The 27,088-nt window shown below is 46.3% G+C and overlaps 1 protein-coding gene across 1 annotated transcript; it reads left to right on the top strand.

Moving 5' to 3' along the window:
* Positions 1 to 2,911: 2,911 nt before the first annotated feature.
* disp3 (dispatched RND transporter family member 3) lies at positions 2,912 to 23,540 on the top strand. Its single transcript, XM_064347344.1, has 22 exons — positions 2,912 to 3,458; positions 6,798 to 7,892; positions 8,393 to 8,612; positions 9,855 to 9,991; positions 10,529 to 10,663; positions 11,027 to 11,187; positions 11,779 to 11,918; positions 12,040 to 12,131; positions 12,331 to 12,495; positions 12,695 to 12,856; positions 13,453 to 13,602; positions 13,844 to 13,980; positions 14,386 to 14,555; positions 14,693 to 14,823; positions 14,977 to 15,152; positions 15,469 to 15,595; positions 17,330 to 17,475; positions 17,759 to 17,918; positions 18,396 to 18,509; positions 19,336 to 19,508; positions 19,860 to 21,188; positions 22,275 to 23,540. Exons 2-21 carry the CDS (start codon positions 6,806 to 6,808, stop codon positions 20,226 to 20,228), a joined length of 4,152 nt encoding a protein of 1,383 aa, XP_064203414.1. The 5' UTR covers positions 2,912 to 3,458; positions 6,798 to 6,805; the 3' UTR covers positions 20,229 to 21,188; positions 22,275 to 23,540.
* The last annotated feature ends 3,548 nt before the right edge of the window (positions 23,541 to 27,088 follow it).

The following is a 27,088-nucleotide window of genomic DNA, read 5'->3' as shown; positions in this document are numbered from 1 at the left end:
TATTATCATTATGCGCCAATTAAGGCACATTGTTCATCTTGCTCTCCTTCACTTGATTGGCTTGTTATGGCACACTGGTGTTTTTTTTTCTCGTTTGATTTGTGTGTTTTCCTCCTTACTGACAGCTAGCTGAGCCGTCTGCATGCACCGTGCAACAGCAACCAACACTCACTGGTCTGGCATTATCATCTGCATTCTCCAGTGTGAGCCTTACACATATATTCTTCCCCTGAAATAATGTTTATTTCAATTAATACTGTTTTTCTCTGGAGGGTTCGCTCGTCTAGATTCCCCCAAAGGGATATATTTTCACGGTTTTAATGAATCATTGATCGTAGGTTTTTCTATTTGTGTGAGGGTAATTTCACATTAATGTCTCGCGTTCTCACAGCGGGTCTGAAATCCTGCACTTGTCTCATTAATTTACATTGGCGGAGGAGAATAGAAGGAAAAAAAAATATGAATCCAAATTACGACGATCCATCACGTTCGTTCCCGTTGGACAGGGGCATCAAAGGTAGCTACGGATGACAGGGCCTGTCAGGATTGCCAGATTCAGTTCGATCTCCCTTTACCCCGAGAGGTGTAGTCCTCGGCATTTCCCACCAAAGCATCCTCGTCCTTTGATTTGGTTGTCACTTTTATCGAGATAATCACACAAATTCTCAGATTCAGGCACAGAGCTGGCACACAATCACAGCAATGCGGTATGTACAATGCATCACTTGTAAACCAGTCGCAAATGATAAACTGATGGAAAATTTTAGATTGATATTGACAATCTATTATTTAACAACAACAAAAAATGCGTACATAAGTAGTGCGATAAGCATCTTTTGATAATATGTGTCTATGGGATGAAATGGTGTGCTAAGCATCTTTTGATAATATGTGTCTATGGGATGAAATAGTGTGCTAAGCATCTTTTGACAGTGTCAATGGAATGCAGTCCTTAATGAACTCCTGCCACTCACGCAGAGTGCTAACCCTGGTGCTCTGGTCAAATTATTAATCTCAACCTTTCAATCTGACCAAACAATCATTTATAATTGCCCAATTAAGTCTCAGCATTTTCATTACAGCTGATGTGTTATGGGTCGAAATGGTTGCCAGATATCATTAGGAGGGTGCAGCACATTGGTGATGGATGAAGTCAGCACTATATGCATGCAAGTCACTGGTATTTTTTCATGCTGGGGGGAAGAGGGAACTCCCATCAGAGCCTAATTATGATTCCTCTATCCTTATCACTGATCCATAAAGGGAATTTGACAGATGTGCTGTCTGTGTAGCCGTGCACTTGAAGTCATTGTCGATCGAAAGTCAACCCAAAGTCAATTGTCCCTGTACTCTTTCCCCTTCCCTCTAGCGTTAGCGCCCTGCTGCCTCTGCATCAACAGGCACCTTCGTGTGGAATTAAACGTGAACTGTGGTCGTTAAGTAATCGAAGCTGACAGGTCATTACAGTCGGTTATTGGCAGGGGGGTGGAGGAGGAGGAAGAGGTGGAGGAGGAGCCTTGCACTGTGTGTGACTCCTTGCCAGGAAGTTCTAAACACTGTGGACAGTGTGGGATGCTGCTGTGACCTCAGGTCGCTGATTAGATATGCGCGGAGCAAAGTGCTGAGACCTGGTTGCTGGGTATGCAGATCGGATCCTCGGTTGCCATGTGGTGCGATCCCCCCCATTCCGTGCGGCTGCATTCTTCCCAGACGGTGATGAGGCACGCTGGACGCTGCAGACCAGTTGACAGATTCTGATGCTGCCCCCCCCCCCCCCCTTCCACCCAACCCCACTCAACCCCACCTCCCGGGGCATCCGTTCTGTGAAAATGCCAGCAGGAATTTAAATGTCAGGCTTTGCGGAAATAGTTTTGTTTAGCATCCTGATGGATCGTACCTCTGTGCCGGGAGGGGGTAGGTGGTGTGAGCATTTTGTGTGTGTGTATGTGTGTGTGTGTGTAGGGAGGGTGGGGGAGGGGGCGTACGGGCACTGAACTGTGGGAACAAGTGGGAAACTTCAGCTGTGATGCTCAACTTCAAAGAGAGTTCAATCACAGCCAACCGAGTGATGCATGAAACAGATACTCCCACCCATCCAAATTAATACCCAAGTCCCAAGGAAACCAATGCCAGCACCATATGCGTCACCAATCAGCAGTTTAGATGCAAGGACACACTCACACACACACACAAACACACACACACACACACACACAATCAGTACTTGAACTGATCTGCAGGTACAATCGGACATGCCAAATATTAAAGAACAGGGGACAAAACTCGGGTGAAAAAAAGGAAAGCCTGAGGAAGATAAGCTGGAATTGAGTGACACTGTACTCAATTCCCTGACGGCCTCTCCCTTGAATGATGGTCTGAATGAAAAAGGCTGACACTGCAGTTTGAGCGCAGTAACACTCCCAAACCCGCCCTGACACACTGACACACTGAGGCTGGGGATGCTGTCAGGTTGATGGATAGACGTGGAAGTAAATGAATATGTTGAATCTCATGGGCGAGAGACGCACGTGCGCCTGCTGCTGCCTGCCTTTGTCTGTGGCCTTGCTCTTCCCAGTCACAGGCAACCTTATCAGCCACTCACCTGCACGCACGTAACCTCCAGCCGCAAACAAATTACATATTTCACGCATAAACATATTTCATTTCTTCTTCACCATGTCTGTTGTATTGTTAAATTACTCAGCTCCCCTCTCTTCAGACTCTTTTTTTCTCCCCCTATCTCTCCCTCCCTCCCCCATCTCTCTCTCTCTCTCTCTCTCTCTCTCTCTCTCTTCGGAGCCCTGGGTAGAATGTACCAACCCCACCGTCTGAAAAGCGGGGGGACAGTGTTGTCGTCTGTCTGTACGAGCCTCACGTTGGCTGATACTGTAAGGCAGAAAAGAGCTTGAAACCAAGAGGAGACCCCCTTCCTCATTTTCGGTGAGCCGTTGCCACCCCCGAGTGGGACGAGCCTTCCCCCACCTGGGCTTGCTCCACTGTTTGGGGCTATTAGCCCCCTCCCTTCTTTTTTCCCATTGGTGAGCCGGTCTGGAAGGCAGCGTGAACAAAGCAGCGAGAGAGGAGAGGAGAGGAGAGGAGAGCATTTGAAAGAGTGAAAGAACTGACACCCGCACTCGCTCGCTCGCTCACACCGTCGCCCGGACAACCAGCCGTAGAGGAGGGGGAAGAGGGAAAAGGAAGAGAAAATAGAAACGTAGGGGGAAAGGTTTTTTGATTCTCTGAGTCAGCTCCTTGGAAATCCTAGCTAACAGAACTCAAAGTGCCGTCTCTGCTCCTCGTGGACCAACCAGTGAAGACAAGACTCACGACTACAAGGAGAGTCGAGTTCCCATCAAAGAATTGGGTTTGGGGAAAGCCAAGGCACCCGCGTGTGTGCAACAAAGAAAGAGGTACTGGACTGGACATCACCGGCAGCTTAACTCCTCTCCTGGGCACAGGTAAGATTCCTCCGATATCCCATGGTTCAGTTGTAAGGCAGCTTTGGGCATCTTTTTTCCTTTCAGCAGCTCTGCCTTGGAATTCTAACACAGAGAGACTATGAACACCCTGTGAATATGAACCGTCTTCAACATGTGCTCTTGAGCAGAAACATCTGGGATGGTCTCAGAAGGACAGGGGTGAGTCACCTGGTTCACCTGTGAAAACGTTCTTTGAGAGTCCATAAACAACCGAACGGCTTTACTTCCCACCTCCTCCAGCTCTGACCACACTAAACAGGATGAATGTCGGTGGGAGAACTGCAGGTAAAAGGCTTTGTGTCAGCCCACGAAGAGACCAGCTGTGCAAAAGCTCTAGTGGTGGATTAAGTCATTGACACATTATCAGTCCACTGAAGGATCTGAGGCATAAGCACAAGCCTTATCTCCACACCTTCCTGTATTCTGCTGCTCAGGCTCACCATAAGGATAAAAAAACAACCTTAAATGTACATTCCTGGTAATCAGCAATTCTGCCTGTCACTTGGGATCGCTGTGTACAGCTTGCACATTCTGGGGAAGGCAGGACAGGTTGTCAAATTGCAAAATGGTGTGACTACATGCAAACGCAACTGTGTAGATTGTTTTTTATTATTCATTTATTTTCTATGATTAAGACTGAACTTCCACACCCGTGTCCGAGTGGAGAAGTTGACTAGCAGCAATGCGTGATCTACAGTAATTCCTGCTGGAAGGGCCTGCTCATATATAAGAGATGTCTTCCCGGCACGCTCGATTGAGATTAATGTCCCTTTAAACAACCTCATGCGCTCCATGAATTTACACCAAATTGAATTTGTGGAGCAGCTGAGGGAGTGAGAAAGAGATGAGCCTGAGGAGGAGGAGGAGGAGGAGGAGGAGAAGGGGGGGGGGGGGAGTGTGTCGGGGGTGTGCTTTCTATTTTTAGCACTAGTCTGTTGAGGTTATACACACATACCCCTCTTTCCCCACGCTCACCATCACAATGTACACGCACACTCGCCGACAGTCAGTATAATACACGAGGCTGCACGTCCTTCTGTGTCAGCGTTGGGTTAGGGACGGTACGCTCGGCATGTGCTGCATGTGCCGCAAACGCGCCGAATCTCTGCACACGTGCACTTCTCACACCGCAAGATTAAGAAAGAGCGCACCTTTCACGCTTAGCGAACGGAAAGCCGCTTGGCCTGTTGATCTGACGCTCGAATCTGCCACGAAGGCGCCCCGCTCCCTGCAAGCCTCGGCGTTTGCGCGCCTGCCTCTTAGCGTAATCTACTGCCTGGGCTCGTGCTGTCAAAAACACCCCATATAAAGATACCAACATAAACCGCTACACAGCAGCTCGCGGACAGCAGAGCCTGCATTACATTATGTATAGAGGACGATCTCTTAAATTTTCATGCCGTATATAACGCGGAAGCAGGCGCATAAAAGTGCGCCGAACGGGAGTCCGCGGCCAGATGATCACAGCGATTAAAGCAGACGGGGCAGCTGTAAAGTCTGTGTCTCAGACAGCGATGCCCCTTTTTTCCTGCTTGGGTCCACGGACGAACTCTGGCCGTCTCTTGATCGAAGGGAGAAGAGCATGTTTAGCTTCAGCTTGTAAACATGCCTCCAGACCCTCGTTCCGCTGGTCGGCAACGCTCCCCACAGTCCCGTTACCCCCATAATTAATGCGCCAATGAAACGTGTACATTTGGCAAAGCGGAGCGCTCAAATTCATCAGCGCGAAAAAAATTGATGCACCTCAGTCGCTTTTCAGAGGGAGATTACCAGGAGATGCATGGCTGCAATCTCCAGCTGCCTGATGCTGGAGGTGCAATTTCAAATGCACAGGAAAATTGCCTGTACTCAGTTGTCCAGATGGCTGTTGAGATAATATACACAGCTCAACTGTACAGGTCTCTGAACGACCCATACCTTGAATGATTCTGTAGATGGGGGAACAGTGAAACACTATATCCCTTTACTACCAGTGAGGGACCCTTGACGCATGAGAAAATGCCTGTGAAAACAATCCATTACCCAAGATAGAATATGTACACATTGGTTGGTGATTTAAAAAAAGTTGTGGAGCACTTCAAGCGTGGAAGGCAGGGCATCTTGTGTACAAAAACAGGTGAAACCAGCCAGGTAGGTGACTTTGTGATCAGTGGGAGCCGCGCGACCCCCTCCCGCTCGCGGACGTTTCCTGCGCGTAATGAGTTCGTCCTCTGAAACGGTCGGGAAATGACGGCGAATGCCAGATGCTCGCCGCGGGCGCAGATGTTGGGCAGCCTCTCTCAGTGCAAGGGATTATAGGAGAGACGTCTCCTCTGAGGAGAACACCACCTCATCCACCACCGTCTAACTATGCAGAGGCCCCCTCCTTAAGCAAAGGACAGGGTTGAAAAGAGCTTTTTTTTTTTTTCTTTTTTTTTTTTGAAGAGGTTTGTTTATGAACTCGAATTTCAATGAGCCACATCGACTGGGGACCTCTTAATGCCGATGAGCTACGGTACATTCTTGAGCTAATTAACACCTGCAGACTTAAGTTTCTGGTTGCCTGTCACCCAGAATAGGAGATTGTACCTTTGTGTCCAAACATTAAACACCTGAGGGTGAAGGAGAGAAAGCGTGCCCCTACAGACACAGGAGCTCGCTCTCCCCCGACAGTATATGACAGAGCCCCTGCCAGACTACACTTAGAAGGCCTTTTGCCACTTGAATACAAAGTTTGTGGAGTTGTCTCTACCAGAGGAGGGGAAAAAAGGAAGAGACGACGGTAGGGAGAGGTTAGGTGCCGTTGGGGGCCGTCCGTCAGCGAGCTGGAGCGCCGCTCACACCCCACACCCCTGGGTCCCTGTCACCAATGAGACGGTTGAGATGATTTAATTTGAAACTGTTCTGCCAAATTTAAGTCCGCTGCTGATATGGCAAAAGAGGCTTACGGAGATCTCCCGTGGAGAGTTCAGACTCTGCACAGTGAAGGGAGAGAGTGAGGGGAATATATTACTGGCCGTTCTGTGTTCCGCATCATAAACCGAGGGCTTCGGAGACTGAGCGTGCTCCCAGACCCCAGAGGCACGTCTTGCCCTCGCGAAAAAGCCCCCCCTTGACTTCTCCCAGCACGGAAGTGGAACCCTCGTTTGAGGCTGGCGAAAGGCAGATTTAATATCCGTGCCCTTGCTGGCAGTCACGTAAGGCGACGGTCCAGCTTATTTTAATGGCTGCTCCTTAAATCAGTTGCGCTTTATCACAAAGTTAACCTGTCTACAAGCGAAGAGGTGTAAAACGGCTTAGCGGCGATCAATGGCTCTGCTCTCTTTGTCTTTGCGGCAGGGGTGGCGATGGAGTCCGACGACGAGCCCTTGTTGCTGCAGGCAGACTGGGACCTTGAGGAGGACGAAGGGCAAGAGGAAGAAGAAGAGGGGAACGAAGAGGCGGGAGGGCAGTGCGGTGCCACTGCTGAGGACGATGGGATTGGCGGTGTGTGGGGGGCAGTAGGCTGGGTGTACACTCAGCCCTGGGTGAGCGCGGTGGTTCTGGGAGTTGGAGTTCTGCTGCCCTGCGTCCTCTCAGTCTTCATGTTCCTGTACTGCTCTCCCTTAGACATCGACCTGTCCTACAGCGCCTTTGAAGTGCGCAGCCACTCCTCTGCCCAGCGCTTTGATGCTCTCACCATCGCTCTGAAGACCCAGCTGGGGTCGTGGGACAGGCACAGACGTGACGTGGACGATTACGCCTCTCGTGGCCTGAGAGACTTACTGCTGGACAGGCTGAGCAAAGCGGGAGGCGGAGCATCTAATGTGGGAGGAGCCTATAATGAGAGCAGTATCTCAAAAGCTGTGAAACACTTACTGTTTGAGGGAGAGGAGTTGAACAAAGAAAATGTTACACTGAACAGTTTAGCAAGAGCCGAAGTGAACACCACAAGTCAGAGGGGTGCAGGGGGAAAGAATGAGCAAGCTACCGAGAAAGACAGTGTGGTGGGGGAAGAGAAGAGGGAGAAAGGTAGCTATATAGCCAAAGAGGGAGAAGAGGAAAATCCTGAAGCCAGAAAGATTAGGGGAGATGAGGAGAGAGGAGAGTCACTGGACAGGGTACCCCGGTCGGTGGGGGGAGCCCCATACTACTCGTACCTGCAGAGCCAGGCTTTGTGGAGGATGGAGCTGGTGTTCCTGGCCCAGGGCGGGGGGGACAACAACATCTTCACCCCGGAACGCCTGCGCACCATCCACACGGTGGAGCGCCTGGTCATGCAGCACCCCCAGTTTCATAAGTTCTGCTGGAAGCCCCTGGAGGTTCTGAGGGACCTCCCCCTGGGGCCTTCCTACTGCTCCCCGCCCAGTTCTCTCCTCTCCTACCTCTTCCCCAGCGAGCGAGGGGGGAAGATCTACTACGACGGCATGGGCCCTGATCTGGCCGACATCCACGGTGAGCCCATGGACTTAATGCTTTGATCGTTTTTTGTGCATGAAATTGTCTATTGACCATTAGCTGTTAAGGCATTGTGTGTGTGGGCAGCGTGTGTGTGTTGTGTGTGTATGTCAATCAGACCTGGGTTAAATAATTATTTGCGATACTTGTTGGACACCATTGAAATTCCCGCAGATAACTGACAATGTTAAACAGAAAAACCTATTTTCACCAATATTCAGAACAAAACTGTTCTTTCACAATTCTTTTTGGTTGAAAACATGTTTTGTTAAAAATTCCCAGGGGTCTGCATGAGTATGCGAAAATCTTACCAGGATCGAGGGAATCAAAGTATTTGAAATTGATATTTGACTCAGGTCTGGTGTGTGTGTGTGTGTGCATGTGCGCGAGCGCGAATAATCAAATATGATCAAAACGCAACTCAGCATAAAGACATGACATAGTCAGCGGTGCGAAAGATCACTGAGGGATGATGGGACTGCTACCCTCCCTCGCAGGGGCCCTGAGCCTGGCCATCACCCACCCGCAGTTCTACTGGTACGTGGACGAGAGCCTGACGCCCGACAACCTGCGCAGCTCCCTCCTGCGCAGCGAGATCCACTTCGGGGCCCCCCTGCCCTCCTTCTTCTCCCTGCAGGACCGGCCGGAGGAGCAGAGGAGGCGCTTCCGCAGCTTCGTGGTCCAGTACGCCGACATCCTGGCCCGCCAGTCCACCAGGTCAGTCCCAGACGCACCGCGTCATCTGCCTTCGACGCCCCGCCACAGGCACTCAATCAACCGGCCACCGTCTCTGAAATGGGGGCAGTAAAACACTTTTTTTTATGACAGGACAGTGAAAACAGGTTTATTACGGCAAACAACAAACATTGACAAAGCGAGGCGTCCCCACATTTGCAGGTGCTGGGGGAGCCGCAGGACTCCCCAAACAATTACCTTCACCCCCCCTAAATACGAAAGACTGCAGGGTGCTTAAAGCCCGTATCGTTCCTGAAATCTGGGAATGCGTGTCAGAGAGGGAGAGAGCAGATATAAGTGGAACTAATGAGTCTGCAGTACCAGGAGCCCATTTGCTCCTCTGGCCATTCTCATCTGCGCAATGTCCGGTAGCCCTGGAGCCCTGAAGCATCTTTTAGATTGTACACGCACACTCCGGAACAAGAGTTAAGTGCACAGAGAAGGCAGTGAACACAGCCAAAGAATAACATGTTTTAATTAGCGTTTTGCTGATGGCACTGGCGATTATGTCGGAGGAGATTCGACGCCATTGGTTTGGTTTGATACCGCTCCACTATTGAAAGATGATGTCTTGGTTGGAGTGCATTTTGGGTCTGCTGTCAGGAAGCGGGGAGCTCAGGTGGGCAGCTGTGTGCACATTACGATGCGAAAATGTGCACCCAGTAAATCACTGCGGGTAAGGGTGAAGGCAAGATAAATTAATAATTTACTGAGTGAGAGAGGCAACAGTCAGCAGTTCTGTGCTCAAAACGGCATAATTTATAAATGTGGGTTTTTCAAAGTCATGGTCAAGACCCAAAGTATGGGTCACAAAATACCCATCGCTGGTTCAGGGTATGATTTTGCATAACACATGAATTACCTCCATAACATGCAGAAGGGTTCATTTAATATGAATGTCTGAATTTCAGTTCTGCATTATGCATCTTTTTTTAAACTAAAATTTTATACCCCTTTTTATTATTCTGCAAATTTTCTGTGCCCGGTCTAGCAATTCAGAAAAGTGCTGATGTGATTTTATTCTTCATTAATCCAAGGTTTTAAAAAGGTTAATTTAGAGGCTTCCGTTTAAGACGATCTTAACATTCATAGGACTGACATCTAACCCATTAAGGCTGGCGTGGTTTATACCAATCAACACCTCCTCTGCCTGCCTGCCTGCCTGCCTGCCTGCCTTGACTGACTGTCCGACTGTCTGTCTGTCTGTCTGTCTGTCTGTCTCAGTCAGGTAAAGGTGCTGTACGGGGGTACCGAGCTCTTCGATGATGAGGTGAGACGCACCTTCCACAGCGACATGCTCCTGGCGCTCATTAGCGGAGGCTGCATCGCCGCGCTGGTCTACATCCTGACCTCCTTCTCCGGTACGGCGGCCCGCGGCTCCGTCAGGCGAAGCCCGCTCGCTGAAACAACCGTCCTGCTCCACACAGCGCTCTGAGAAACAGCCACCCACAGCTGTGTCACGCTGACCCTTCTCTGAGAAACAATTACCCACAGCCTGATCGCGCACATGCCGTGCCCTTAGAAAGGATTATCCATGGCACACAGACACTGATTCACTTGCACATTCATTTTTCTGCATGAAACATACGCAACCCACTTAAAACGTTCATTTTTTAAAATGTGCAATCACAACAGGGATACTTCAGATTTTTGTACTGTGTTCAGATGCGTGATCAAACTGTCCAATCACTGAAGAGGGCTATAGTAACTGACCGTTTGAAGCGGACGTGTTTCCTTCTCCCAGTTTCTGCTAGCAAATTTTGCTGCTCGGCTTTTCAATCTATAAACGCAAAAAGCTGAGTTATCTTTTCCTTACCGCCAGAATGAAGACAGTTACTCAGGCATAAAATAGAGCAATGTGAGATGTTCCCTCAACTTGTCCCTCTCTCTCATTACAGTGTTCTTAACATTCTTTGGGCTTGCCAGCATTGGCCTCAGCTGCCTCATGGCCCTTTTCTTGTACCACGTGGTGTTTGGCATTCCCTACCTGGGCATCCTTAATGGAGTGGCAGCCTTCGTCATCATTGGCATTGGTGAGCTTGTGAGCTTGGACCCCCCCCTCCTAGATCCTATAATACCAGTCCTGGCTTCCCCCCCCCTCCCCCGTGCGCAAGGAAGACAGCAAACCTCAAACATGCATAAACTGTATTGAGCAGTTTCCCATTAAACTATAATCTTCCTTAGAATCTCTACTGACATGTATTTAGAGCTGTTAGGCAGTGTTTCCAACTCTAGAGTGAATGCTGCAAGATACTAAAATTCAATATGTGGTTTCCTCTCCAGTTTTTATTTGTTCTTGCGTTCTGTGTACCTCTGCCTTTTTGTTTGTTTGTTTCCTTTCTTTTGATGTTCCTTTGCTCCTCTTCTTCCCTGCTGCGGTCTCTGTGTGTCCCCAGGTGTGGATGATGTGTTTGTGTTCATCAGCACCTTCAGACAGGCCTTTCATCTGGTGAAGCCCGAGCAGCGCATGGTCTACACGGTCAAGACCGCCGGGCGGGCCACCTTCCTGACCTCCTTCACCACCGCCGCCGCCTATGCGGCCAACACCTTCTCCCAGGTAGGACAGGAGGAGAGAGAGAGAGCGCGAGAGAGTTGCACGATACAGCATGTCAACCGTTTTGACCCAAAATGAATGAGGTGTAATGAGAATGCTACTTAGTTGGGCAGTTAAAAATGATTGGACAGACAGATGATAAGATTAGGAATTTGAACTTGCGTGAGTGCAACCTGTTCATTTGTGACTGCGGTTTAAAGACTCAGTGCAGAGACACGTACGCTGAGCATCCAAAGATACTCATCACTCTCTTGATGAGACAGGAGTAAAAATCAAAATAGGAAGGAACCCATGAATTTCAATCTCTTCGGGTTTTGTCTGCAGCCTTCCCCTTTGAGGAAAAAATAAGTACCCTTCATTTCTTCTGGGGAGGATATGAATTCTGGTCTATCAGATTGTTTAATAATGTAAGGGCGACTCCCCGGCTTTTTTGATACTTTCCAATTTCCCTCTCACATTCAACATTTCAGCGATAAAATCCCCAAAGTATCTATATCAAAATCTCTGGATTCTAATATCATCTTTGTGCCAGAGTGTGTTGCAGAGCTGCAGTCAGGGCCGGTGTAAATTCTCTGGTGTGTGTGTTTGCTTCAGATCCCAGCCGTCCACGACTTCGGCCTGTTCATGGCGCTGATTGTCAGCTGCTGCTGGCTGTGGGTGTGTCTGCTGATGCCCGCTGCCCTGTGCGTGTGGAGCCAGTGTGTGGCGCTCCGGGAGAACGGCTGTCTGAAACGGTACCCCCGGCTTTTCCCTTTGAGCTGCGGCTTGGTGTCGACAGCCAACCAGGTGGACGAGCTGTGGTCTCTGAGCTGTCTTTTTTTAATCTACCTCCCCCCCGCCCCCTCCCCCACTCAGGTGTCATTCTCTCCCAGAAATGTCCATCAACCACACCCCCTTGTCAGACCAGGATGATGACATCGCTCTTCTGTCAGTTGAAATTCAGTCAGGTGAGACCGTTGTCTCATGAATGTAAAATAAGCTGAAGGAGGGACTGCAAGACATGCTCCACAGAGGCCTTGGATTCATATATTTACGGCTGATTTGTGTCCCGTATTTTTGTGACTTACCCTCCCCATCCTTCACCTGTCTCTCCCACTACTTCCCTCTCTCCTCGCCGACTCCTGTCTCTCTCTCTCTTCCTCTCAGGTTCCTGTAGTCCTGATAATGATGCCCCCCTGCTGTCTCTGGCTGTGGAGGCCCCTCCTCCCCTCTCTGGGCAGGGTGGAACAGGAGTAGTCAGTGCTGGTCTACAGGGAGTACTGCAGCACTGGGTAGTGGAACCAGTGGTGGAGAAACGCAGAATCATTGTAGGTGAGAGACAAGGCTATTCCTGCTATTGTGATGACTTCAGTGACTTCTATATAGAATATAGAGAAACCCATAAAGATGCAGACAGCTTGTATTTCATTACTATTCATGCACCTTCCCTCCCTGTTCTTTCACCTTTATGTCTGTGTTTTTTGGATCCTGCTCTTAATTCAGTTTTGTACCCTTTCCACCCACCCATCAGCTCTCTATGTGCTCGTTCTGCTGATGTCGGCCGGATTCTGCTACCTGCTGCGTCCAGCGAGTCACGCCCCACTGCTGTTCCGGTCGGACACTAACCTTCAGACCCTGCTAGAGCTGCGCAGCAATCTGAGCGCCCAAGGCATCTCCTGTCACATGTGCTCCGGTGAGACCTGAACACACAACAGACACAACATCAGCAAGTCAAAGTTTGAAGCTGACCGGTTCGCAAGCACGTGTCATAAGTAAATAAATAATCGATGCTAAATTAATGTTTAGAATGCCTTTATCAGAATGCCTTTCTAGGCACTACACTATGAGAAAAAGGGCATAGAAGGGCAACTAAATTGGTTCCAAATATGAAATTTAAAAATTACTAGGACATGAAACACTAAATCTCTTTCAGTTCAGCAAAAGGCCACATAGGATGATGTGAACAGAACAAGGGAGCTTGTTCTGATATCAGGAAGTACACGGAGCAGGTTGCCTGGTTACGAAGGCGAAGCTGCAGTGCAACCCGTAGAGCATTCAAACCAGGCATGAGAGAGTGCTGGATACTCACTAGACAATTGGAAAAATAACAAGCCTAAATGGCCCTTTCTTGCCAACAACATTCTTCTTATTGAGATAATGGAGCGGGAGATGAACAGGGAATGAGTCTGTTGTCTACTGCTGTCAGCAGGTTCTATTGACACAATGTCTTGTGTGCACAGTACGTGTGTGAACTATGGTGAACTAGAATTACCCGTCCTCTTCCCACAGGTTTGTTCATGGAGAAGCCCCACTCCCTGCGCAGTACCACCCACCCCTGCCCCTCCGTATCTGGGAGTCCTCCCCAGCAACATCCCTCGCACCCGTCAAGTTTAGCCTCACACAGCTCGGCCAAACCAATCTCCACAGCCGCTCAAACAGGTTGGGTTCAAAGCTGCGTTCTACCTGTCGGCATCTAATTTTCATCGCGTTGAGTGAATGCACATCTAGACTAAAGAAATCTGCTTAAAAAAGCCCTTAGTAACTCAGAACAAGATGTCTGTGTAACTTGTGTTACCCAATGACGGGTAAGGATGAAGGTAAAAGGTTATGTTGATGTTAGAGGATTAATGAATATTTATGCGGGGTTTGATGTCACCTCAGTCTGCTCTTCTCTTTCCAGACCTTCTGCTCACAGTGTACGTGTCCAAGCTGGATGTGGGTGCAGCCATCACTCTGTACCGCTTCTCTCTAAATGCTAGTGTGCCTTCACCCTGGAAAGCCCTGTCCCCGGGGAATGGAGAAGTACCTTCCTTCCAGGTAAAGCAATCCTTCAAAACAGAAACCATGGGATACTAGGGAAAAAAACAAGCCAAACGTAAAATTAACTGCCTCAAATCATTAAAGACGAAAGCCATTTCCAGAAAATTCTTTATCATCGGAAAAAATAACTTTGAATATTCACAAACGGCTGCAAATTGAGTATGATTGTTTTTTTTAATAGTCCTGAAGTTCATTTTTCAGTTTGTTGTCAGACTAATGACTGGGTTAATGATCCACTATAATATCTAATGTGATTCTGACTTCCAGACCTCCGTGGTCATGGGGTGCCAAATAGTTTCTAATAGATGTCAGACCCGCAGAACCTGAACGGTTTTCTCCTCAGACTCATTAAACACGATGCACAGGGTGTGGATGTCTCTGTGCGCTGTGTGTTCAACCCAGGCATTCAGCAGACCTCACAGGAACTTCAGCACACGCATGACGGTGTGCGTGTCCCACGCCGCCCACCCCCACCCGCGCTGGATGATCACCTCGCGGTCATGTGACCCCCGCGACGGCTGGAGGTCGGAGTTCAGCTTCTACGTGGCGTCGGCGGAGCAGCAACACAGCAGGTAAGGAGGAGGGAGGCTGGCGAAGTGAATGAAGAGAGAGAGTGATTAAAAGAATAAATGAAAAAGTGCATGAAGGATGTTAAATGGAGCGAGCCCAAGACAAAGCTGTTGACTGTAAGCGCTCCCTGTGGGTCCAGGAAGCTGTACTTTGCCCAGCTGAGACACAGCCCTTATCCCAGCCGAGTGTGTGCGTCTCCCCCCGGCTGCATTATTAGCGCTGGCCCTGATGGACCCACCCAGGGTGCTTTCTACACTCCACTTCCTGCAGGTAATTAAGGAAATAATGAAAAAATACAGCCCCTTCATAATTTCAGCTTTCCTGCGAGAGAGGACTCATTAACATTGATGTTTGTCTTGAGACTAGACGGCGAGGCTTCCTTCGCAGAGAATTTTAATTGGTTGTATTCGCCCTGTCGCTCAGACCCAGCGCAGGCTACGAGTTCAAGAACCTCAGGCTTCAACCCGTGCAGAGGTGGGGTTTGCGGGCAGCCCGCAGTGCGCCCCCTGGTGGACACTGGGGCCATGGTGTTTGTTGTGTTCGGGATCCTGGGCGTCAATCGCACAAACCACAAAGATAACCACGTCATCGGGGACATGGTGAGTGACAGCCTTGTTAACAGGGGCACCCCTGAACTTTTGGGGGCCCTAAGCAGAATTGCATTTGAGGACTCCCCAAATACAATTTCTTAGTTCCTTCTGTGAAATCACAGACTGGGAGGGGTTCTTGGTGGGGGAGATAGTGATCACAAGGGTATTTTGTATTTAAAACAGTGGTTATAACTGCAGGAGGTGGGCCCCTATGCACAGTATCTTGTATACAGGACAGGCCGACACTGCTTGTTAGATGTATCACGGAAGTTTCTGCACCTCTACATTAAGTTGGATTGACTTAGAAGTGAAATTTTCTCTGCAGGGCAGCGTCATCTACGACCCAAACTTTGACCTCTTTAAAGAGATTGGGCACCTCTGCCAGCTGTGCAAAGCCATCAGCGCCAACACACGTTTAGTCAAGCCTGGAGGAGCCCAATGCCTACCCTCAGGTAGGCATCTAAATAACAACTCTCTCAGGGGCCTGAAGATATTGAGTATGTTTATCTTGATTTTTTTAGTGTGAGCAGTTTACTCTAATATTAAAATCACCGAAAATAGTTCATTTGAGAGTTTACCCTTGTTTGCACTAGAGGCACATACTGTTGATCTTGTTTAAAATGTGGGTGTTTAAAATGTGTCTGTTTGTTCATGCTGTGAGTCGGGGCCGCTATTGCTGTCGCATAATTCAGTAAAGCCAGCTTTCTAGAAAATTGCTGCTAAAAATGCACCCAGCCCGCATTCAGTTTAGCTTAAGAAGTGCTAATCTCTTTGCTCGGCCAAGCGGAAGATTTCTGCATTTTCTAAGCCATGGTTGCGAGATAATCTTTGTGCAGATTCAAGATAAATGGTTTGTAGATACTGTTAACAACCAAAGAGCGGAAATCTCCCAAAGATTCTCTGCTCATTCCCTCTCATTCTCTGCTTTATGCACCGGTATATCGCTTGATAAGTTGCCATATGTTATTCTCCCCTGACTGATTGGACCAAGCGTTCCGATGCACTCTATGGAAGTACAGGCAATAGTTATATGAACATGAAAGCTACCAGCTGCTAGTGCAGCTACCGTAGTTGCACAGTAGTTCCTCTGTCAGACCCGAAATGTTTCACCCATCTGTTTCTCGCGGATGCCTTCAGATCGCACTTCATTTGCACACTGTCTGCGCGTCAAATTCTATCATTTTACTCAGTGGCAGATTGATCAATTTTGGGGCCCCAAGCAAAGCACAATTTTGGGGGCCCCCAAAACACCTGACAGTGTGCAGACAAAGCACTAGGCAGTAAAACCTACAGTAAGTTACATAAATTCTTTCATATTGGTCAAACTGTTGTGTTTTCTAAACAAACCAGCTCTCCCCCTCCCCTGCCTGTGGTTATACGAGTTATATTATATATATATATTTTAAAGTGAGTAAACATGAAGCTGATATGTGTGTTGAATCTAGGGCATATAATACACAAGCTGGTAGTGGAGTTCACAATTATCTCACAGCATGTTCGTATTTGGTTTTGAAAGTCGTGTCCCGCATGGAACTTTGTTTGTATTGAATGTATTTACCAGTATCGAGCCATCCATCCATTATTTATACTCTCGTATTCCTGGTCAGGGTTGCCGTAGCTGCTGGAACCTATCCCAGCATGCATTGGACAAGAGGCAGGAACACGCCCTGGACAGTTTGCTAGTCCATCGCAATATTTTCTTATATTCAAGGTTAATATATAGGCTACCACTTGTAACCAGCAGGGGGCCCCCAAGTACCCGGGGGCCCCACGCTAATGTGTGGTTTGCATGGTGGCAAGGCCCACCAGTGACTTTGTATATTTTAAGTGGCTTCGATCTAGTTAGCACACTAACATCCTTAAATTATTGGGAAATTGGCAAATATTTAGTGAGCGCCATCTAACTACCTATAATACATTTTAAATGGCTAACATTAGCTAGCACGAAGGATGTATTAACATGACAGAATACAAACGCGGGCATCCAGCTAGCTAGCTAACACCAACAAGTTCATACACTGGAATAAAAAAAAAAACAATTCAGCGTGGGACAGAGTGGCGAAGATTGCAATGTATTCTGTGTATGCATCCAGATCAAATGCCGAATGTGTAACAGTCCTCCTTCTCTCTCTCCCTCTTTTTTTTTTTTTTACTTGTTCTTGTCCATCTATGTGGGCCTGACTTAGGAAACAGCCTCTCTTCCCTCCTGCCTCTGCTCCACCCAGAGTGCCAGTCTCTCCCTCAGCCTAACCTGTTGCCCGGGCAGCTATCCCATGGAGCAGTGGGCATGCAGGGAGGAACAGTGCGCTGGCTGTCTATGGCTTTTGAATCCGTGAGTGGTGCTTCGCACACTTCCACCAATGGGTTCAGTCCTTTTTATGGTACAGTGCCAATTCTGTCTTCTAGTGAATCATTGATATGCAGTTAAGGAATGTAGGAGTGTGGGGGTTTAAACTCGAACCTTCGTTCACGTCCTTGTTCCCGGGCTAAAGCTGTAGTCACTTCAAAGCCACAACACAGTTGTATGCTTCCAGTTATTCAGCTCTTAACTCCCTGAACTACTTTACCTCACACAACCGGCTCACACAATGCCCTCCCATTGCCTTCCCTGCCAGACCACCTACAAGGGGAAGTCCTCCTTCGAGACGCACTCCGACTTCCTCCAATGGGAGTCCTTCCTGCAGCAGCAGCTCTCGGCCCTCCCTCAGTCATCCGCCCTACGTCGAGGCTTTCAGACCTGTGAGCACTGGAAGCAAATCTTCATGGAGATCCTAGGCAAGTAAAGCATCAGAATTAAAGCATACAGCATCAGGTCTTAATCTCAATATACACTCTCTTGGTCCTGTTACATGGATTTCTCGACTTATTAATAATTTCTGATGAAATAGCCACATTTGTTTGTCAAACCCTGAGGTGAGGTAAGGTGAGGTTAGGAGATTTGGGTCAATACCAAGACCATGTTTTTCCTTGCCTCAGTCATTCACACTCAGCCCTATTGAAGAGACTGATTGATTGTAAAGGCTCTGCAATAAGACCATTAAGTGGGTGTATGTGTAGGCTGTCAAAGTATTTTATACCACAGACCATTGTGCACCACTCAGGGATGAGCAAGGCTGTGTGATTTTGGTCTTGGAAGATTTTTTTTTATCAGGGGTACACCTTAATAAGGAGACTGGCATCCAAACTATTGGAAAATCTGGAAGACCTATTTGTTTCCTAAACCTTCTGATTTTGTGCGTGGATTTTCTACAGGTGTTGAGAGCGCCCTCTACAGCCTTCTGCTGTCCTTGGCCATCTGCATAGCCGCTGTGTCTATTTTCACTGCTCACCCACTCCTGCTTCTGCCCATTCTCCTTACTATCCTGGGTAAGACACACTCTCGACCCCTCCAAACCTCCATCCTGACTGCATGTATCTGTACCTCCTGGGCATGAAAGTACAGAGGAGGAACATTTTTGTTCTTTAAGGAACACATTTCCAGAATGTTCCCTGAAAATACAATAATGTTCTATTTGGGTACTAATAAGAACCGATTCACAAGCAAAAAACGTACAAATAAATTATATATTGGCTTAGGGTACAGTTTTACATGCCTATAGGGTACCACACTATACCTTTTTTTCTGAGAGTGCATGAATGCTGTGAAGCTCAAAACTAGATTCCATCAATATCTTCAAATGTCAAGGACCAAGCTTGAAAGTTTGCTGAAGTTTTGATTGTACTAAAGCCTAACAGCTTTTCTGAATATTGTTTTTCCTGTCATTGAGTTACCCTCTTTCACTTTAAACTCCATTTTCAGTTTATTAAGGCTAGGCCCATGGCAAAAGGGATCCAGTAAAACCTTCTGATGTGGTGTAGTTAAACAAGATTAATAAGACATTGGAAACTGCATTACCATCCTTAAAAAAGCATTTGTAGTGGTTCATCAAATATTGATAACTGGCAGGCAATTATATATGAGTTGCCAGATAGAGATATTCCACACAGGGTTAATTATATACTGTTGAGATGGAAGAATATATAACTCAGCAGTATAATGCAGTTGCCAATGGCTTATTAAGAATTTATACCACACTTTATTAGGGATTCTTAGGGAAAGCTGGACAGTATGAAAGGTTGTGTATATAAAGGCCTGTGTTGCTGTGTGTCAGTACCTCGGTCGCTGACCAAGTTCCTTGGGTATCCTCCACAGGCGTCATTTGCCTGGTTGTGGCAGTGATGTACTGGCTGGGCTGGGAGATGGGGGCGGTGGAGGCCATCTCTCTGTCCATTCTGGTGGGCTCGTCTGTGGACTACTGCTTGCACCTGGTGGAGGGGTTCCTGCTCGCTGGGGAAACGGGTCCCCGGATGCCCAGTCGCACGGCAGTACGAGTCACCTTCCCCCACCCCCCTCTCTTTTCCCTCTTCCCTACCCTGTCTGACCTTTTCCTCCATTTCCACTCTACTCTTATTTCTGCTCCCACATTAATGGCCAGTAATTAATCTTGAATTTTGTTTCAGCGGAGTTTAGAATCTTAATGAGTATGCATGCAAATTCTTTGGTAAAAGGAAGAAAGTTAGTCCCACAACGGCTTGGACATATTGCACCTGTTTGTTCACAGTACTTACTTTGTTTTACTTTGAAATTCCATAATAATTTATTCATGACAAATTGAAATGATTGAAATAGATTTATAAATAGTATATAGGGAATTTTATTTCTGTCTCTTTTTTTAGCCTTCCCAGGATGCCTCTGGCCTGCGTCAATGGAGGACCTTAGTCGCCGTGGACCACGTCGGCGTGGCGATAGTCTCCAGCGCTCTCACCACAGTGATTTCCACGGTGCCGCTCTTCTTCTGCGTCATCGTGCCCTTCGCCAAGTTCGGCCAGATCGTGGCCATCAACACGGCAGTCTCCATCCTCTTCACCCTCACCGTTACCGCCGCCCTGCTGGCCACGATGGGACCGGCTCACTTCAGCCGGCCCCCTGGCGCGGTGCTAAAAGCCTGCCTCGCCGTGCTGGGGACAGTGGCCTTCGGGGTGGCGCTGTACTGGGTCGCCGGGCGACTGGTGGGCCCCATGCCTTGGCTCACGGTCACCACATAGCGACAGACCCGCCACGCCTGACCGCCGCGGTCACGGTTTCCTGTTCTGCCGTGCGCACCCAGCGTTCGTTTAAGTTTCGTTCTGATGTTGCGTGATGCTGCGTTCAAGGTTTCAGGTGCAGCAAGTGAAAAAAAAAAAAACAATTTTAAGGACACAAATCGATACAGATATTTTTATATTTGAGTATGGTAGCAGTATATATAAAGATGATATCAAGGTTGGTAGAATCAAGACAGCCCACGTCAAATAACATGAATTCAGTCAGTAGGCCTCAGAAGAAGGGAAAAAAAAACTGTCACTGGAAAAACCAAGGGAAACTCAGATGGGTGTTGCCAGGTAACATAAATCCTTTATTGCTCTTTCTCTCTCAGGATGTCAGTGGCTATGCTTTGAGCCCCTGTCCTTATCGCTGCTGTTGTGGATCTCTACTCTGGCAGACTCCCTCTTTGCACTTTGATGTGCAAAAAAGCCAACTGTTTTTAATTGCCAAACGAGCAAGTTCAAACAAGGTCTCTCTATCTGATCATAGACAGTCTGAGACTCTTTCATTTGCTTGCAATCCCTTCACAGTGCCCTCTGACCTGATCAAAGAACCACTAGAACTTTCTGACCACGGAGAAGCCAGCACATCTGCAACTAGAAAATACAATGTATTATTAAATACACGGAAAAGGGACATGAATAAAATGTCACTGGAAAGGTGCCATGCGTCTCATCACAAGAACGACACTGGCACAGTGTTTCCTTCGTCGTGATACAAGATACTGGGTGGTTGGTATTGTGCATGCACCAGCATCGTTCCCTGATGACAGCTACTCTCTCTAAAAACAAACAGATGCTCTGTGGCCAGAAGAGATAGACTATGAAAAAAAAACTGCTAACACGGTGCTTGGGGGATGGAGGTATCGAAGATAAGCCTTGGTGATCAAGACTTGAAAACAAGTCGCACAAAAAATGAAAGTAAGTTCCTTTCCCTTGACTCACAATGGCTGTGATTGTGTTGTATTGTGGCAGGCCACAGATAAAAGAAAAGGGTTATTGTGTACGGAGAGCTCATTTTTATTGGTCAAGTGAAAGGATGCACATCTCCTGGAACTGACAATATTCTCAGATCCAATGAGATTCAAAAGCAAAACAATGCTTGTATCACAAAAGAAAATGTGAGAAAACAAGGTACTTTCAGAATACATCTGTTCCAAATGAGCTGCTATACAGTTAAGAAATGTTTGCCTAAAATATGAGTGCAAAATACTATATTTGACACCTGAAAGTAGGAAACATCAGCTCCCACAGACAACACGTTTAAGCCTTTCAATATGTCAAGCTTGCTCAAGAACAAACAGACAATTTAAGAAATAAAAGAATTCAACTAAGAAACAATAATAAGCATTATATAAATAAATGGTGCAAACACAGAGACAAGCTCGGCAGTAAATGCAGTCAACCGAGAACCTGTGATAAGCACTAGAGTGAATGGTTACGACAAATAGACAAATTCAGCAAACATACGCATTCAAGTGGGAAATTGCAGGTGATTCAGGTAGATAAATGGTTATCTTTTCTGTTTCTCTGTAGTCTTCATTTATTCAAAGGTCACAACCCATGTATATCTTCACAACGCTGTTTGCCTCTAACAACAGATGCAGAAAATCGAGTTCACTCAATAACCTTGATTTTGATAAGCATGTAAATAATGTTATTAGTCACCATGTTTTCATTAAGATACTGTAATACAGTATAGGTAGTAAGGCATAGCAAGTGTCAAAAAACAATACTACAGAGCTAAATCAAACCATTTTCACAAAATCTTCTCACATATTATCCATGGTGCAGTTATTCCAAAGCCAAAAGGATTTGAGCCCTGCACACGAGTAGCTGATTATAATCAATTAAGTAGGCAAATTACAGCACGCGTTGCAGAAAATGACTCCGGTCTCTAATACATTTGCCTGAACTGAGATAAGGTGGCAGATTTATAGCTATATCAGGGTGATGAATGTACCATAAAGACCCTCACCAGTCCTCCTCTTTCACATTCATTTACAGAATCAGCCCTCGCTGGACTGCAACACCACATTCCACCTGAAGAGGAAGGGTCACGACTCATTGTTGGCACGTAAACATCGACAGCTTGCATCTTTCATTTTCATCTGGTGATTCTCGACAATGACGGTTTACATACGGTAAAGTCAAATGTTTACAGGACACATTAGAATGTTTCAAGAGAAGTAAAGATGTCTATTTATTGGCCGCAGCTTGATGGTATTCTTCTTTCACCTCCGTGTATTATATTTCTAAAAGAGCATGGTACGTTGAACATTCTGAGAAGGGTTTCTGTTACTTCTCTGATCATCTTCGTTTCAAAGAACGTTGTGTGATTTGTATTGATTTATGTCTGTTTGATGGTAGTATGGAATGACGGGGAGCTGGGCTTGTGAGGAAGAGGTTGCATGTCTAAGTCTTACATGGAAAACTGCCGTCGTACACTTGAACGATGAACCAAGCGTCCTCAGTAAACTTTCAGGTAAATCCAGTAAATGGACGACATGTGAAATGTATCGGATGTACATCGTCATGGGTACGAGCACCTGCCACGCTACTGTAATTGTACTCGCATTCGTCAAACTTCCCTGTAATCCTCTTATTTCAGGAATTTGGGGCCGAGTGCGGACGTGTAGATAGAAATCTCCTGCTTGGTCTTGTAAGGTCCTGTGGTGCCTTGCTTTTTACGATTGTGTAGCGGCATCCTGCAGCAGCAAGCGCCGAACAGATCTGCTCAGCCATGTTTTCCGGCTTCTTTACTCCATTTCTCCTAGTACCACAATTAGCCGCTTAGCCCCCTTTAAACAAATGATTCAGACATGATGCAAGCACTTAACACCCTCTCAGACAGACACCCTCATCCTCCTCCTCTTGCTACTTCACAGTGCTCACAGTAATTCACCGAGCTCCTTATGCTGATGAGGTTAACACACAAGAACAGCCCCCTAGACTGACACTATCCATGAGTCCATCTTTCTTGCCCTTGCCATCTTCAGGATAATTACATTTCTGTTGAGATATTAAAATCAATCAAGGGGCTTTGCGGGAAAGGTTTTTAATTGCCGTTATTATAATGTGTGATGTTTTTAAATTGGTGGTGGTGTGTAATAAAATGAAACTATGAAAAGGATAAGAGAAAATGGTAATATCTGATCTTTCCAACGGCAGGTCACGTGCAGAAAGGTCTATTAATGGTTGTTTAAGTGAACTTAACCGAGGTCTTTCATAAATCTCGCAATAAAAATGTGAGTAAGAGCACCATCAGATAAAGTGTATGACTTTAATGTCCGATTCACATTTGTAAAGTGGTCCAACAGATCAAACGGGTCAGCCAGCAGCCAGGAAAATGGAACAGGGCTGTTTCACAGTGCCTCAAAAATTGCACTTACACACAAACTTACAGAGAGGAATATGTAATGCATAAAAACATGAGTTTCTGGATTTTATTTTGAATTGCAAACATATCAGAGTGTAGGGCCAACATTTGCTCTTGCAAATAGAATATTTCATACTAACAGGATTGTTAGTCTGCAGAATGAGACTTAAAGCCAGCTGCAGCCAGTACCCAGAAGGCCTGCGGAGACACTGGTAGAGACGGATCAGGAGAAGAGGGGCTGTGTGGGAGCTCTTCAACCGTTTGGCCCCGAGACAGGCGTTTCTATTGGTCAGAGCACAGCCGTAGAGACGGACGAGTTCCCCGCTCCTCACCCTCCAGATATTTGCTTCTCTTAACGGTCGGGGGAAAACGTTTGAGCATGCAAAAAGGCATTAGAGGATGCCATCACAAATTATTTAAAAGGAGTAAATTGCATTAATAAGTGGCTCTGAATAATTAAACGATGTTATGCTCCAGCTCGGTGGTTCCACGGCTACCTCAGAGGCAGAAGAGAGCACACAACACTGCACTAAGAAACTGAGGCGAATGCAAACAATTCTTGTGGTGAAATCTCCTGTATTCTCACATACAGCGGACCAATAACGTCATCCCCAACAGTGCAACTAACACATGCTGGAATATTCACAGCACGTTACTAATCTTGCTGGAATTATCACGGCATCACTGTTTTCCCCTGATTTGATTCCTTTTTAGATTCAACAATACAATTGTATGTCTTTCTAACACTGGAGTGGAGTATAGTCATGGGGATACATACTCACAGTATGATACTACATATACATACTGTTCTCAGCTTTTTGTACTTTCAAAATCCCCCATGCCACCCATTGTGATATTTCCAAGTTTACAGGAAAGGGTTATTTTTGTACCACAGTAGTTGTGCATACTCACAACATTCACTCCAGAGCAGAGGAGTATGGTCTCCATTTTGCTGCAATGAGGCTGATCTCACCAAAGGAACGTCTCATTGATGCTGCTATCCTTCGACTTGGGGGTCAGCACTCTTAGTGGTGTATAATACTTTCCCTAATGCGGAACAAGACACCTATTTAGAAGCAAGAGGACAGTATTTTCAGCTAGAGAGCAAAAAATAATCAGAGCGATGACTTTATTCCTAAATATTTTTATTAAAACTTTTATGAACCTGGAAAGTCACAAAAATTTTAATATGTTTAAGAAGACAGACTTGGTACATTATTTCCCCACCAAGTCTGAGGCTTGCGATGTGGAAGCAGGATGCATTACTCATAGATCAGGCTGTGAGGCACAGTATGGGCAGTGGGGGTGGAGCAGGAATCAATGGTTCCAAAGAGGGAGATCGATAATTTACCTCAAAATAGAACCAGGAACCTTCACCTGTCCCATAAGAGCAGCGTGTGGCTGAAACCTCCTGGTGCTGCTCCAATGAGGGTCAGAGCGCATGTAGAACAGAAGAGTCACTGTGTCTTTCTATTCAGACAGTATCACGTACCTCCTCAATTTAAACCGGAAATGCTCAAGTGCCCTTGCTTTAAAAGGTAACCCATCAATCAAAGTGCTCTTCCTTAGGATGTGACCGCGGACCTGTTAGGAAGGGTAGAGGTGTCTCGCCCTCCAGTCTGAGAGAGACCAAGAAGCATTCAAATTCAAACAGAGAGGCAACTGTAAAAGGAGCCTCATCGAGACCTGAAAGCTGCTTAGCTGCCAGCCACTGCAGCTATATGTTCCCCTCCTTCTCTTTCTCAATTGCCTTGTTCAAACATCATGCAAGCTAATCATGTTTACAAACTGCAATGGTTGCCCATAAATCCAGTTCAGTGGCAGAAATCTCCGTTCTAATTGCCTGGTAGGATTAATAGATAGATAGATGCCTGACTGGTAATAAAAATCAGAGGATAGAGGACAGGGGAGACTAACAGGCAGGTTTGTAAAAGCAGCCACCAAATAGACAGTTATTAAAGTACAGCCTATGAAGGGCATTCTTTTTGTTTTTATTCAACTGCCTTCTGAGAACACGATGGAAATACTGCACATATATCAGCACCCTATTGATATATTATTGCACTATTGTTTTTACCCTGTAAATAAGCCATTTTACAGCACGACACCAAAGATGTTTGTGAGCAAAACCAAATTTGAACTGAAAACTAGTTTACAACAAGCAAGAAAAAACATTGTTATGTGTGGGCCTAAAAAATGAAACCGTACTTATGAAAAATGAATTAAAAAGCGCAGTAGTGCTCCAAACATCCAATATGGATCCCATCAGTGTTCAGGCAGGTACAATAGAAGGAAAAAGGGGAGAACATCATTTTTCCTTACTGCTTGCAGTGATAGCCCCTGGATCATGTAGCCTCTGGATGATGTAGCAATAGAAACAAACCAGTAACTGTGAATTAAGCCAAAAATATAATCACAATGTGCAAATATGCTTGGTTAAATGGATATTTTACTCATCTTTTGCTGGTATCCAAAGTCATATCGCGTTAAAAGATTTGTGAACCATATTCCAGTGTGTGCGCACAACTGTTTGGACATTTATTTCTGTTTAGACCATTTGCACGGCTGGTACTCAAGGGTTCGACATGGTAGATGCGACTTGTATTTCCGGAAAACAAGCATACCTGTGAGAACATACCTACACAAGACTAATTTTAGAAACCACTCAAAGGAAGAGATAGCTGAAATTGATTGGCATTTTTTAATAATAAAACAATACATTATTTTAATACTTCCATAATATCTCCCAACATTTGCAACATGGTGGGGTGTACCTGATGGTATTGTAACTACTAACCATACAATTTCCTGAGAAATGTACACTATCCTAAAGCACCCAGGTCCCTCTAAAGCATTCCAACTTTCTAACTTACTTGGATGAGGAACCAATTTACTATAAAATAACGGATTGTTTTCAGACATAATTAAATCAGGCAACATACCCTCCTTTACTTCAGTAACTGCTTGTCCTAGTGCTGGTATGCACATACAGTACTTGCCTGCCATATATCTCATATTGAAACTAGGGTAAAGGCACCATTAGCTTAGTGATAAAAAGGAGGACTGCAATTTGTATAAGATAAATATTACAATTTATAATGTCCAGGAATGGCACTGTAAGCAAGTAAGACAAAATGCATTGAAAGCATTGTTATAGAAAAAAACAAATTCCTAATCATCTACTTAGCTGATGAACCTTCAATGCCACCTGAAATTCTGTGTAACTAACGAGGAAAACACACTCTTTACCTGCTACAGACATGACTATCCACCTGCACAGTTGAGAAGCATGCCGGGCATGATAGAATGTTATTTGTCTATTGTATACATGTTGAAACCAACCCCTTTAATCACATGTTAAACCATGCCCTAAGTAGCCAACAAAAAGGCGACATATGCATTTAAATATATTTTGAGTAAAACAATAATTTAATAAGCACTT

This window comes from Anguilla rostrata, chromosome 8 (genome assembly GCF_018555375.3).
Source record: "Anguilla rostrata isolate EN2019 chromosome 8, ASM1855537v3, whole genome shotgun sequence".
NCBI lineage: Eukaryota > Metazoa > Chordata > Actinopteri > Anguilliformes > Anguillidae > Anguilla > Anguilla rostrata.
The sequence above is the reverse complement of the archived record's forward strand: the minus strand, read 5'-3'. Positions and strand labels throughout refer to the sequence as shown.

Bases quoted from the DNA above. Each gene is read 5' to 3' on its own strand.
- disp3 (XM_064347344.1), top strand. From the start codon at position 6,806: ATGGAGTCCGACGACGAGCCCTTGTTGCTGCAGGCAGACTGGGACCTT. The intron at 8,613-9,854 runs GTCAGTCCCAGA...TGTCTGTCTCAG, and splicing joins CTGGCCCGCCAGTCCACCAG to TCAGGTAAAGGTGCTGTACG. The intron at 14,824-14,976 runs GTAATTAAGGAA...CCTGTCGCTCAG, and splicing joins CTACACTCCACTTCCTGCAG to ACCCAGCGCAGGCTACGAGT.